At 46.3% G+C, this 15,113-nt stretch overlaps 1 protein-coding gene across 7 annotated transcripts in view; it reads left to right on the forward strand.

Annotated features, from left to right (window-relative positions):
• The window catches only part of RIMS1 (regulating synaptic membrane exocytosis 1), a 2,308,950-nt gene that overhangs the window by 1,139,603 nt on the left and 1,154,234 nt on the right, over nt 1-15,113 (forward strand). For all 7 annotated transcript variants that reach the window (XM_078648052.1, XM_078648043.1, XM_078648046.1 and 4 more), the window contains exon 10: nt 10,368-10,414. In XM_078648052.1, the coding sequence (XP_078504178.1) occupies nt 10,368-10,414 (47 nt within the window). The remainder of the gene's footprint in view (nt 1-10,367; nt 10,415-15,113) is intronic.

The raw sequence follows: 15,113 nt of genomic DNA on the forward strand, positions 1-15,113 counted from the left end.
CGTTCTTGTAACCTGAGGTCCAACTTGACTACCAAATCTATCAATTCAGGACAAGAATCAGGTGGATCTACTACATGGGATAAAGCATCCTTTAGTTCATCTCGCAGCCCTTTATAAAACAAGGCACTGCGTTTACTCTCAGGCCAATCAGCTTCCGCTACCAGTCTCTGAAATGTGGTGATATAAGCGGAGAGCTCTTTAGAGCCTTGTTTGAGAGACAACAGATCTGTGTCAGCGGAATGAGTGAAAGTATGTTTGTCAAATATCTTCTGCAATTCTCGTTTAAATGCTCTATAATCCTGTAACATGGGATCATTCCTTTCTACCAGTGGGATAGCCCAATCTGCTGCTGATCCCCCCAAATAAGAGATAACAAAAGCTACTTTAGCCTGATCAGTCGGAAAACAACTGGCCTTACACATAAAGTGTAACTGACACTGACTTATAAAGGTAGATAATTTAATTGTGCCTCCTGTAAATCTTTCAGGGGGAGCTAACGGGACTGATTGAGGAGTAGTAACATGTACCGTGGTACTAGGCCCAGGTCCCCCTTCTGCGTCCCTAGTAGCCTGTCTGTCTCTTTGTAAGGTATCCACCCTCTGGGATAATGCTTGTGTCTCTAACTGAAGACTACCTAGCATATGGGCCAGATCTTCCATGGTCACCGGGGTCATGGCACTCAGGCAGAAAGAGCAACTTGGGCTTTGCGCTCTGTAAGGATCTGGGTTTCTGTTTCCGCAGGAGTGCCAGGAGCCGATGAACACCCCAACCCCTCCTCCCTACACCCCCTGTGCCTATCAAACACTAGGACACAGTGGTGATATGGAAGGAAAGGAGGGAACAAAACAAGGAAAGTAGGGGAAGACAAAACACTGGACTCTTCGGACCCTGCTCTCTTCTGCTTCTGTTTGATGATGAAGCTGTAGGGAATAAAAGGGTTAAGACAACTACCATTCAACCACTCCACCCTTTCAATCTATTCCCAGACCAATAATCACCTGAGAGTTACAGGAGTGATCATATAAACATGTACTGTCTTTTCAGGAACTGTATAGGAGCATCAAAACCTTATGGTACTCGAATATAACCTAAACAAGGGAATAGGTATTATAGTGCCAGTTAGACCTAGATGTGGGTACATTTATAGGAATGAAACTCTTTCTCACCTCGTCTACTTTCCCTCCAAGCTATGGAAAGATAAGGGACCGGTCTTGAGTCACAACAGGTATAAACTGTAGGGTAAGGTGAACATACATAAATACCGTAAGTAGTATGCATCAAAGGTACATAATAAAATAGTGCGCTACAAGCGCTTTACCGGTTCTTCTGGTCCTTATACTGTTATAAATGCCAGCATCCGGGAAGTCCAGAGAATGCAAAGAAGTAAAATAAAACATAGGGGAATAAAGAATACTCTCACCGAGCGGACCACAAATCCCACAATGCCCCGTAACCCCACACTCCTCTGCTCCGCAAATACCGGCCGTTCAACGGGACCGTAATCCGGTCCAACGACGGGTCCGCAAGAGACAGAGTGTACAGAATCACGAACACACCAGGAAAGGATAGCCGGCTCGGGACGAGGAAAAATAATAATCCCCAGGACCCACGTTAAACAGCTCACGTGGGTCTATCAGGTAGCGTAGGTAGGAACTCGTAATGGGCAAGAAACACTTGACAGAATAGAGAAGCTGTCAAGGGAACTTCAGATCGGCACTCTGAAGAACAGAGAACAGGGAATCCTAATCTCCGTGAAGGCGGACGTAACAAAAGAACGGATGTCCGCGAATAAGTGACTCCCAGCCGGGAATCACCGTGCAAAAGGATAAACTTGCACGAGAAAACAGGAACAGGCTTGCACACCGCAGGTGCGCATAGGAGGCAGGGCGGAAGTGTAGTAAACTACCAGGGTAGAAACTAGAGCGCAAAGCGTCAGTCTCCGGGAGGAGCGAACCTTTGTTCCGGCCCGGGTGTCTCGCGCATGCGCAGTTCCTGGAAACCATCTTCAATTGGTTTCGTTATCACATCTGTGTTCTCCTCGGATGCTCGGCAGGCATGACAGCCAGACGCTCCTGCATACACCTAGAGAAAACCTGGCAAAACCAGAAAACCACGAAAGAACGGAACAACTACAAGAGCGCCCTGAAGGAATACCACCAGAGAATAAGAGACACCAAACAGACCTTCATAAGAGAGAAAGTCCAGATCAACGTGACAAACGCCAAGGAACTGTTCAACATCATACAGCAGTTCGCTAAACCCCCCAGCGAAGCCACACACGTCACTCATTCCCAGGAACTCTGCGACAAGCTCATCTCCTACTTTCATCTGAAGATCAAGGTCCTCAATGACATCTTCAACAAACAGATGCCGGACACCACCTCCATCCCTGCCACCGACAAACCTGCCCTCGTTACCTGGGACCCCTCCACTGTCCAGCACATCACCGCGACCATGAAGAAAACCCACTCAGGTGCCCCAACGGACCCCTGCCCACCGCACATATTCCACAGGGCCGCCATCGCCATCGCACCCAAACTAGGACAGACTATCAACATCTCCTTCAGATCAGGCATCTGCCCAGACGACTGGAAATGGGCAGAGGTTAAACCCCTCCTCAAAAACCGACGGCCGACCCTATGGACCTGAAAAACTACGGGCCCTTCTCTCTCCTCCCCTTCACACCCAAAGTCACAGAGAGACTCGTAAACGCCCAGCTGACTGCCTTCATCGAAAAGAACTCCATCCTAGACGCTTCCCAGTCTGAATTCTGCAGCAACCACAGCACCGAGACTGCCCTCCTTGCCGCCACCGACGACATCCACATGCTACTCGACCAGGGACACACCTCTGCCCTCATCCTTCGAGACCTCTCTCCAGCCTTCGACACCGTTTCACAATGCACGCTTGCAGCCAAACTTCAGGACTCAGGGATACAAGGAGCCGCCCTCGACTGTATCCAATCTTTTCTCGCCAGCAGGACACAGAGGATCAGACTCCCGCTCTTCCTCTCCCAACCCACCGATATCAACTGCGGAGTACCCCAAGGATCTTTGCTCAGCCCCATGTGCTCTTCAACATCTACGTGGCCCCCCTCGCTGCCCTCGTCAGACAGCATGGGCTCAACATTGTATCCTATGCCGATGACACCCAGCTCATCCTCCCACACATGTAGACACCAGACTCTACTTCCAGGAAGGAATGAAGAATGTGGCAGCCTGGATGAAAGACAGCTGCTTGAAGCTTAACTCAGAGAAGACCGAGTTTCTCATCCTCGGACCCTGCACCTCTGCCTGGGACAACACCTGGTAGCCCCCAGCCCTCGGGAACCTACCCACCCCCACAGACCACGCACGTAACCTCGGCATCATCCTTGACTCCTCCCTCTCCATGAACCGCCAGATCAACGCCGTCGCATCAACTAGTTTCAACTACCTGCACATCAGCCACAAGACCTTCAAATGAATATCCCCCGACTGCAGGAGGACAGTCACCCACGCTCTCATAACCAGTAGACTGGACTAAGGGAATGCCCTATGTGCCGGAATCAACAGAACTCTTCTACACAAACTCCTAACCATCCAGAACGCCGCAGCCAGACTCGTCCTGGGGCACGGCGTCACAAACACATGACTCAACAACTACGAGACCCCCACTGCCTCCCTGTTGAGAAGAGGGTCACCTTCAAACTCCTCACCCACGCCTACAAATCCATCAACAACATCGGACCCAAATACCTCAACAAAAGATTATCCTGCCATGTACCCAAGAGGAACCTTCGCTCCGCTGACCTAGCCCTGGCAGAAGTCCCCCTCATCTGCAGAAACAGAACAGGCGGGAGAGCCTAATCCTACATCGCAGCCAAGACCTAGAACGAGCTCCCTGTGAACATCAATTGCTCCCCGACCCTGCAACCATTCAGGATGGACCTCAAGACCTGGTTCTATGAATGATCCGGAGGCACCCCCCTCAGCGCCTTGAGACCCTCACGGGTGAGTAGCGTGCTCTATGAACCCCTGATTGATTGAGTGTCTGATTTTGTCAACCGTTATATTTCCTCTATATCCATCTTTGTCCTCCTATGGGCTGATGCTTGAGAAAGATTGTTATCCTGAGATACTCAAGACGACCTCACAGGGGTAGATTGTGGAGCTGTGGAAGAAGTGTGCGTTGTATGGCATTTGTGTTGCTACCTAGTAGAAAAATGAAGAGCATTATTTCTGACTAGAATGGTAAGGGGTCTTGAACTCATATAAATAGGGTCATGGCAAATGACACACAATGTATAATTATAGTTTTTAAATGTTTGTGGAGGTAGACTACAATCCAAGCAACGTGGAGGTCGACTGCTTGAATAAAGAAGAATGAACTAATGTCAGTTCTTATTGCCCAAAAGTTAAAAAGGATAATTATTAGAGCCAGCTCCAATGTAAATTTCTGAAAGATTACTTCGTGCTTCCAAAATATATAAAATGTTGACTGCAGAAATAAGTCGCATTGCCTTAACTTTCCAGAGATATTTCTACCACCATGGAGACACATGATGAGTACAATTCCCAAATGTGTTACACTAAGACCCAGATTGATCAAACTTTTACCAAATGGAATGCAGCAAGTTACTTTGCTGCACTGCGTGAAAGTGCCTCTCCATGCGCTGGTGCACAATGTGCTAAATTGCGCCAATGCAGGCAACATTGTGCCGTGGTGCAAGGGTACCTGCATTGTAGACAGGATTGTTTTCATACAGAAAGTGACACCTCCTGCCACAAAATCCTCTGAGTTTTTTTTGTTTACCTGTGCTGCATAATGCAGCTGATATTGAAAGGGCAAAAATGTTGAGAAATAAATATATTTCTCCATGTTACGCCTCCATTGGGAATGCGTAGAGACGCATTCACATTTCTACCACTCATGGTAAATGTGGGAATGTGTCAAAATCCAAAGGTGGATGCTTTGAAACAGTTGTTCATCTCCTATGGAATGCCACCCTGGCTCAGAGTGACGTAAGGCAGAATTTGCACTGCATTGCATTATTCCCCACTTATCAAGCACCGCAAGGCCACGCAGGGTGACCTTGGATTGCTTGGTAAATCTGACTTTAGGGTTGCATTGCCCATGCGTTACCTTGCATGACACAAGGGCAATGCAACACTATGATATATCTGGCCCTAAGTCCACTGAGCCATCACTTTGACTTTGATCTGGGTACCATCAACCATCACCATTCAAAGGCATGTGGGAGAACTTTTTGGTTGTGCAGGACTGATGCAATTCTTCTTGTGGGATGCAATATCGTGTTTATCTGTGATGATGATGCCATGCAGCTGAAATTGCAAATCATGTGTTACGAGGGTATAAATAAACAAACTAGTAAGAGCAAGTGTGAGGCCACGATCCGTTTTCCCCTCCTTGTTACGTTAAGGCATTTACATTGAGTTCTTTCATCCAAATCTCTCACACTGCCATACATTAGGGAATGCACACAGCACACAAAAGATATGCCATATACTCATATATCAAACAGCAGCACGCGCCTATAGCTGTGTTGCAGGAAACACATCTGACGGCGGTGGAAGTTGACCGACTGCGCAAGAAATGGAGGGGGATCATTTGTGCCACGACTTACTCAGCCTTTGCTCTGGGTACTCTGATCTGTCTCATACCAGGGACTCCCTTCCGAGAACCTTAATGCACAGTAGATAGGGAAGGCAGGTATGCGCTCCTGGAGGGGCTCCTAGAGGGCCAACCGATATTCCTGGGGAGCATATACGCCCCCAATGTCGACCAGGACAAGTTTTGGGGACAACTCAGCAAAGTTCTAACCCACTATACATCAATGCCATGGCTCCTAGGGGGCGATTACAATTACACAATGGACCTTCACCTAGATAGATTCCTCCCTTTGCACTCCCTGGCGCGTAAGCAGATGGAACAATTCCAAACATGGGTCACACACTGGGCACTGGCAGATGTGCGGACACTAGGCTGTATTCCTTTCACTCGATCCCCCATGACCTACGTGTGCGGCTTGACAGGTTCCTCTGCTCTACATCACTGCTCCCTAAAATCCAGCACTCTGATTATCTAGGGCGGGTCCTATGGGATCATGATGCCCACATCGTAACCCTCAGATGGAGACCCCCTCGCCCCCCCAGTACCTACGTGGAAGCTACCGCGAGAGTACCTTACAAATGAAGTGTTAAGAAATGGCCAAGAGAATAGGATTTGCGACAATTTTGCAACCAGTTCCCATACAGCAACGTCCCGATTGCTGGAATGGGATGCTTTCACAGTTGTTGCTAGGGGCAGTGTATACAACAGATAGTGGGGGTCCGGAAAACACTTGAACAGGCGCTCTTGTGAGCAGAGGCTAACTTAGCGACTCTCATTAAAGACGCAGACGCGAGCAAAGCCTCCCCGGCACAAGTACAACAGCTAAAACGGCCTATGCAGAGACACTACTAGACCTAGGTAAATACAGCTTTAGGGCACATGCGGCTAGGGCCCATAGGGTAATAGGGCCAGGACGCTAGTAGCCTGGTTAGCTCAACAAGATACAGAGCCGCAGCCGGTCACTGAGCTGATAGACCAGACAGGGATCCCTCGATACTCGTAAGTGGAGATTCTACAAATCTTCCACACCACCTCAGATATTTACTGATACCCAGTACCAGACTGCCTGATACCAATCGAACGATTCCTGAGCCCTCTAACCATACCACAGATCCCAGCAGCAGATAGGGACACCCTGGACGTTGAGATTGTGTCCGCCAATGTCTCCTGTACAATCCGTGCTTTAGTGTGCAACAAAGCCCCGGGCATGGATGATTTCCCGTTAGAATACTATAGCACATTTTCAGGTCAGCTCGTACCCCGGTTGGTGTACATGTATGAGGACACATTGGAGCGTGGCGAGTTACCAAGCTCACTGAGACTCCCAGCTCCGTATAGGCCAATAATGCTACTAAATGCAGGCTGTAAAATCCTGGGGAAAATACTAGCGGACTGGTACTGCCAAGTCCTTCCCACCTTGATTCACTATGCTCAATCCGGGTTTGTGCCGGGATGCAACACATCACAGAACCTGCGCAGGCTATTCCATGTGCAGGATAGTGCCCATCCCCGGTTCCCTAATGCAGCGTGTCTGATCCTTGACCTAGAAAAGGCCTTTGACACTCTCTTTTGGGCATATCTGTTCACTGTTCTTCAGCGGAGTGGATTAGGTCCAACCCTATTGGCATATACACGATTCCTATACACAAACCTCACGTCAGGGGTATGCCTGAGCAAATATATATCGGATAGAGAGGGGTACACGACAGGGGTGTCCCCTCTCCCCCTTACTGTTCGCTTTGGCCATAGAACCACTGGTGATTCGATTGCACCGCGAGTGAGAGGCCTGGGGTATCCCAATATCGGACTCGCTCCACAGCATCTCTCTCTAAGCAGATGATCTGCAATTGTACGTGCGCGACATAACCGCCGACTTGACCTCAGTATGGACAACACTGCAGGAATTTGCGAACACCTCCGGCCTCCGTGTTAACTGGAGTAAGTCCGCGATCTACTCGTTAAGTTCACACTTAGCCCTCTTTGACACTATAAGAGGGGATCAGAGACTCATGTGGAGTTGTGCTGCACTTAGGTACCTGGGAGTACAACTGTACCATTCCCCAAGGACATCTATGAAAGGAATCACCGTAAGGCATTGGCGGGTATACGGACAGCGGTGGGCTTCTGGAAAACATTAACCCTAGCCCCCATGGGACGTGTGGCACTGGCTAAAATGATCATTGTCCCCAGATTACTGTACTACTTCACTAGTCTACCGGTCATTCCTCTCCGCCCCTTCTTCCGGGAGCTGGACACACTACTCACCTCTCTTATCTGGGGAGCAGGCCGACACAGAGTAGCTCTGTCTAAATTGCTCCTACAGACGGACTGGGGGGACCTAGGCGCTCCAGCATTCGAAGCATATTTTTTAGCAGCACAACTGCAATGGCTTTCACACTGGACTGCAGAGCGTCACATGGACAAGGCAACCTCTGACGTGGAACGCATACCCCTACCAGCACTCCGGCGCATGCTACTACCTGGCACCAAGCCCCAATGCTCCTATCCACTACAAGTGTCGATAGCTCACACCTGTATGTTGCATTGGTAGGGTTCCCCAATGATGAGAAATATTACACAGCCCGAACCCTACAGGTGTGGACCAACAACTCCATAACAGAGATGGAATCCCTCTGCAACCCTATAATCAGAAAATGGAAGAATATGACCTCCCCCCGGGGCAATTTCTATTGCATAGACGTATTGTGACCAGTAGTTGCCGGTTCACAGGAGAACCACCAACACACCCAGTAATACAGGCCATACTGCTTATGGGGGCTGGCAGACACTTAGTCACATTGCTACATAAGGCCGTCCGGTAACTAGTAGTCAAACCCTTGATTGCACTGCGTCAGACATGGAAGGAAGACAGAGGTCAGACGTTACACTATAAAAAGTGGGAACAAGCTATAGAATACCCAAAAAAGGTCTCCAGAAACGCACTCTTGAAGAATATACAATACAATATCCTACACAGGGCATACTTGACACCAAAGCGCCTACACTGCTTCTATCCAGACATGCAATTCCTGTGCCCCCGGTGCTCAGCCCCAGCAGCAGACTTCAAACACATGTTCTGGGGGTGTCCCACATTACAACAGTACTGGGGTTACATTCACAAGACACTCCAGGCATCGACGAATGTCCCAGGGATCACGTCCTGGGAGGCAGGCACAATAGGCGTGTTTAGAAGACGGAAAACTGATAAAGTACAGGTCCGATTCATATCACTCTCCCTCCTCCTGGCAAAAAGAGGAATAGCCATGCCTTGGCGAGCCCCAGAGGGACCCCTGTGGAGGCCTGGTGTGGGAGCTTTTAGGAAATGGGGGGCAGCTGAAGAGGAAGCGATATAGGATGAGAAAGTGAAAGTGATACGCAAACATCATACTTCCATGGAATGGGCACAACTACTGTACCAATTTGGTCAACAAACTACAGGGGACGACCCAGATGAAGCGCACCAAACCCAGGCAATACCCATCCCACCGATAGGTCCTCCTGAAAGACATACCAATGTGGTGCGTGCAAACACCAGGGACACTCCATAGCAACTCTTGCGTAGGAGCTCAATTCCAGATTGGTGTCAGGGAGATAATCACCTCCCCCCGCATTCAAGGCAATAACACGCTGGATCACCAGACGAACTCGGACAAAAGACCTGCACACCCCTTCCCTCAGTCTGCACACCCCCCGCCCAGCTGACCGCATATCCATACCCCAGTTTACCGTCCCAGTTATTAGCTAGTGAACCAGGCCAGCAATTTCGTATTGACATTGGTTCGTAGATATATAGCCCAACTCTGGGGACAGAAAACCACAGCTCCTAATGACACCAACATCATATCTAACACACCTCGACTATGTGGAGATCCCTAATATGCATGTACTCCCAGGACAGTACAACTGATAAGAGGCTATTACATGTGAAGATCACCACTAATGTACAATCTACGGTCATGTTAATGTTAGTCTATTTCAACATGTATTCCATGTATGTACCTATGCTTCTCTGTATCTAAACTATCAAAATCTAATAAAGAAATGTAAATGAAAAAGAAATCTCTCATACTGCCATTGCCCCAGCGAGTGATATTTTCTGATCTTTCAAATATACATAATTCTATTAGCTGTTTGATGCATCATTCTGCCTCTTTTGGAGGGCTTTCACTGCAATGCTTGAGAGACAATTTTACACAGAATAGTCATGTTTTAAAAAATGTAAGTCATACATGCATTGTATACAGAAGGTAATCCTTTTTATTTTGCCTTTTAACGGCAACAGGCTTGTATAATGTATTAGTCACTGATTGTGTGCCAGTCATGCATGCATGTGCTCATGTATATTTACGTATATTCAGAAGGGCACACAGAAAATCAAAGGAGCATTGGCAAAGCGATAGGTCTGGCTTTAATGAGCATATAATTTAGCAAATAAAGACTGAAGCATTTTCAAACGCAGTTTGCGTACAGTTGCATATTAAGGCCAGACCTATGTGATTTGCCAATGCTTGTCATAACTTTCCTTGAAGGACATAGCCAATAATCACACTTTCTGTATCGAAGTGTACCTTAATGGTTTGTTGATTTTATTGTGCTGTGGAGAAGCTTGCTATAATCCATTTTCTGAGTTTAGTTCCGCAGTTCCTATTGGTATACTACTTAAACTCATTTCTCTGCCTTTTTTTAAAATACGTTATTGACTTTTCATTCATGTATGACCGGAATGATATGGTTTTTTGTGCTTTCTGTTTCAGTGATATCCCACGGATTCCCGAGAGCTCCCACCCCCCTTTAGAGTCCAGTAAGTATGAGGTTCATAGTAATTTTCTTGTGCACTTGCAAAAAAAATAAGTATCTGTTATTCAGGAATGCCCAAATTTTGCTGCATTCTGAGTGGGACTCTGAACAGCCCTTTAAAAAGTGGGTATTATTGCAGGAATCAGAATAACAGCACCAAATTCCTTTTCTAAACACCATTTTTTCCAAATTTCTTTTTCAAAATGTAAGTGCTTTCACTCGATGAATTGTTTGGGAGCAAAATACCAAGGGCCGTATTACGGAAGTGCCCCGGGCATTTGCGTCCCTGGGGCTCTTTGGTATTACAGAAGGGGCTGCAGATGCTTGTGTGCCCCCTTCTGTAATACCGAGAGCTTTGGCACACATAAAGCGCCAGCGCTATCATCAGAGGGCGTTCACTTTTTTGCGTAGGGGCATCGCCCCAGGCAAATGAGGTAATCCCTTTGCCTCTGCACCCGTGCCGTATTATAGAAGTGGCGCAAAGGGAAATAAGCTGTCAGGAGGCACACTGTCAGTATGCCCACTGATGGCAGCCCTTTAATTGGGGGAAGGTGGGCTGGTATAAACCCAGTGCGCCAAAATTCCAATGTTAATCTTCATGTTTCTCCCTTTTTAATTTAAAACATTCTACCCTTAGTGGGTGGAATGTTCTAATAGCCTTATAGCACTTCTTCCTCTGGCTATACCGGTTGTTAAAGTTCCTCTCTCTCATTATCAGCCTGAGCCACATGTTCAGGCCTATAACTAAGGATCAGGGCCTTTAACAAATGGCATAGCCCTTGACAGTGGACTATAAGGCTATAATTACAAAATGGTTCCCAGTGCTGTAGAATAATGTAGAGGTTTTTTAAAAAGGGAAATTAAAAACTATACTGCATGCTATTAACAGATGAAGATTTTGGCTTATTTGAAACTTCTAGAGCACCATTTTATCAGTACTATCGCCTCTATCTCACGGAGTAAAATTATTTCCTGAAAACATAGAAAAAGTTGTTCAAAGCAGAAAGACCTAGATTTCCGGCTTCTTGTAATAAATGGTGCACATCTTTTATTTCTAGTTATGTCAAATATGTTTAAAAACATCTACTAAAGCTCGGTGTAAGGGGTATTTTCCTTTCAGATAAGGTCGCCTCGAGAATCTACCCTTCGTACATTGCATATCTATTAAGTAAATGCCTCACTACATAGCTCATTAAAATTCAAGATAACAGATGACATAAAGAATTGTTAAAACAATTGCTTATTTGTCAACTCTTGAATGTAAATATAAAGGAGCATGAACTACAGTAAGTTTTTTCTGTGACAAATAATGAATCATTCTTCCTATCCTGTGTAAAATATATGTAAATATTTCGGAGTTACATTTCCTGCCATAGTTAAAAGCACTTTCTTTACTCAATACATTATGGCTACTAACTTGACTTAAAGTCTGTCCCTTAAGTTTATCCACCTTCCAAGACAGAAAAAAACACACAGATCACTCTGAATTCATTAATGCAAGTTGCCTAAATATGACCTCTTATTAAATCACCGGTGTACAACAGCCATAAGCGTTCTATACCGTGCTCAGAAATATTGGTACTGCCTAGTTACACGTGCAGCATTGCTACTGAAATTTGACCATGCTGTCTTTGTAGGAAATTGAAGTGTTAGATTTTGGTGGAAAGAATCCTCCCTATTGACAACAGGTATTACCACGTTTTCCCAAGGCTCAAACATTCACGCCCAGATAAACTGGTTTCTGCTTGAGCACAAGGCCTTTAACAGAGAAATTGTACGTGCTTCATGTGCTACAAATAGCCATTCAGTAGTACTTTTATGAAATAAAGAACTTAGAAAGTTTAAATCAAGTTAGTTGAAAGGATATCATTTATCAGAAAAAAAGACACAAACATTAAGAAAGCCTTACTTTGGGATACAGTGCTATAGAGAAAGCAAGTTCTCCAAAGTCTCAAGTGCATAATTTACAATGATTTGGCACAGGGCAGCGCCGCAAGTGTTTTTGCTGCACTTCCCTATACCAAACCGAAAGGACAGGAATGGCCCATATTTACGAGATGCCCTGTCAGCCGGTGCACAATATGGTGCCAAGTGCCAACGCAGGCACCTTTGTACCATGGTGCATGGGTGTCTGCGTTGTTGGCAGGATTGTTTTTGTGCAGGAAGGTACACCTTTCTGCACAAAAACAATCCATGGAGGCATTTTCTTCAGTCCCACAGCCATTGATAATGACATTTCACCCTCCCAGGAACTGTGTGACAACCTTGTTGACTTCTTCCATGATAAGATCTCAGCCATCTACGAAAACTTCAAAGGCCAATCCTCCACCACGACAACATCAACCAGCTCAGAACCTCAAACACAAACCTGCTCACCCACTGAGACCCCACGCACGACACTATCTCCATCATAAACTCCATACACTTGGGAGCACCCATGGACCCCTGCCCCACCACGTATTTGATCCCATAAGCAAGACAGTTGTTGACAAGCTCAAGAAGGTCCTGGACACTTGAATCACCACGCTCTAATTATCTGTAGACTGAAACCATGCTGAAATGAGCACAATCCTGAAAAAAAGTCCGCTGACCCAGCCGAACCAAAGAACTACTGGCCTTCTCTCAGCTCCCCTAGCAAGTAAAAGTTCTTGAGAAAGCAATGAACCAACAACTCTCCCAAAACCTAGAAGACCACAGCCTCCTGGATCAATCCCAATTTGGATTTTGAGACAACCACAGCACTGAAACAACTCTGATCACGGCCACCAACGCGACTAGTGTGAAACCCTTTGTAAGTGTGCTGAGACAGAGCCTTTGCGATGGTGTGGTAAGTATGTGACAGCTCCCCCTCCTCCCATCAAGTCAGAGATGGTCCATCTTGCCATAACACATTCTTCACTGTCTGGGAGCAATACACAAAGTCCAAATACATCTTGTCATGTGACTAAGGATACAGGCTGCAGGCACCAAATTGTTCTGAAAAGAAAATGCCAACTTACAAAAAATGGTATTTTCAGAACTGTGACCTAAAATCGACTTTACATTAAAGAGGGTTTTAAATCGCAGTTCTTTTAACACCAAACTCAATATTCCTACTTGCTGCCTATTGAAAGTTATCACTTATTAAATGTAATAAGGTAACCCAATGCTATCCTGTGGGAAAGATAGGCCTTGCAGTAGTAAAAACAAATGAGTTTTTCACAACCAGGACATGTACAACTAAAAAAGTACATATCCAACTTTTCATATACGCTGCATCCTGCCCTCTGGTCTGTGCAGGGCCTACCTTAGGGGTATTAAAAAGGAAGGTTTAGGCCTTATAAAAGGTTTATTTGCCAGAAATAGCAGTTTAAAACTGCACACTGAGGCTTCAATGGCAGGACTGAGACTTTCATGTGGAGATATTAGTCCTGGTTAAGAACTCGCCGTTGTACATGACTGACTGAATTATTTATTAAGCGCACTATTGCCGAGGCGTCTTGGTGTTGAGCGAGGATAGGGAGTGGCTGCTCCTGAACTGGGATTTTACGAAAAGCCATGTTTTTAATGCCTTTCTGAACAAGATCTTGTTAGCTAGCAAGCGTAACTCTTTAGTTGCCTTTGCTCCCTAAACACAATGGCATTTGACACACATTCATTTTCATGCACATATGGGATAACATTCTTCAAACTCACCTCACCGGTTCGTAGGCGCCCAATCAAGACATCTTGAACATTCTGTACAAGGGCTAAGTTCAGCATGCAAGATGTTGCTATTTGTTTTTGGCTGCTCAGCGACAGAACTATCATAACAGAATAAACAATAGCGGACTGACTGGGATTTTGACATAGTAACATGGAGAATGTTCTTATATATATGACTTCAAGCCTTTATTTATTCAGAGAAGCATTTTGCTGGCACTGAGAGGTTGGCCCATGCCAGAATTCAAGCTCAGCTGAATCTTGCCGCCTCATGAGAGGGATGCTGTCCTACTCTACACCAAGACGGATAGCTTGCTGACACTTACCCACAGGTAATGGGGAGTTAGACCTCCCAGACAGGGATTTGGCAGATCTACTCACCTTAGGCACAACAGGGTAGGAGTTCACTATTTTCTAGTACTTGTATGCAAGAATATAGTGTTCGAGGCATATGAGCTGCAGATTCTACACTTTGCATTAGATCGCCACCTGGTGTTGGGCTCGGATGATTGCATGTTGTTGTCGTCTTGGAAGAAGTCTTTTGTAGTCACGAGATAGGTGACTCCTCCCTTGGACGATTGTGCACATGGGCATCGGCTCCATCCTTAGATTGTTTTTTTCCGCCACTGGGTTCGGATGAAACTTTTCCGCTCCGGTTAGAAATCTACTTTTCAAGTACTTAGACGCGTAAAAACGTATTCAAACTTCACCAAACTACTTATGATATCAATAAACGTCAACTCGACTCCATAAGCCCGATTCCGGTCATCGACGCGGCCGTTGGGCCTATCCACGCCGTGAGGCCTACACCTCATGGAAAGGACGCCATTCAAAAGATGCCCCGAGTGTGGAGCAAAGTTTCCACACAGTGACCATCACGAGGTCTGTAACCTGTGCTTGTCGCCAGAACACGACGAATCCAGCTGTACAACATGTGCACCCTTTTGATCAAAGAAGACCATTCGAGATCGGAGGGCCCGTCTACACGACATGCAGAGATCGGCTCCGGAACTGGTGGATAT

Source organism: Lissotriton helveticus, chromosome 6 (assembly GCF_964261635.1).
Source record: "Lissotriton helveticus chromosome 6, aLisHel1.1, whole genome shotgun sequence".
Taxonomy (NCBI): Eukaryota; Metazoa; Chordata; class Amphibia; order Caudata; family Salamandridae; genus Lissotriton; species Lissotriton helveticus.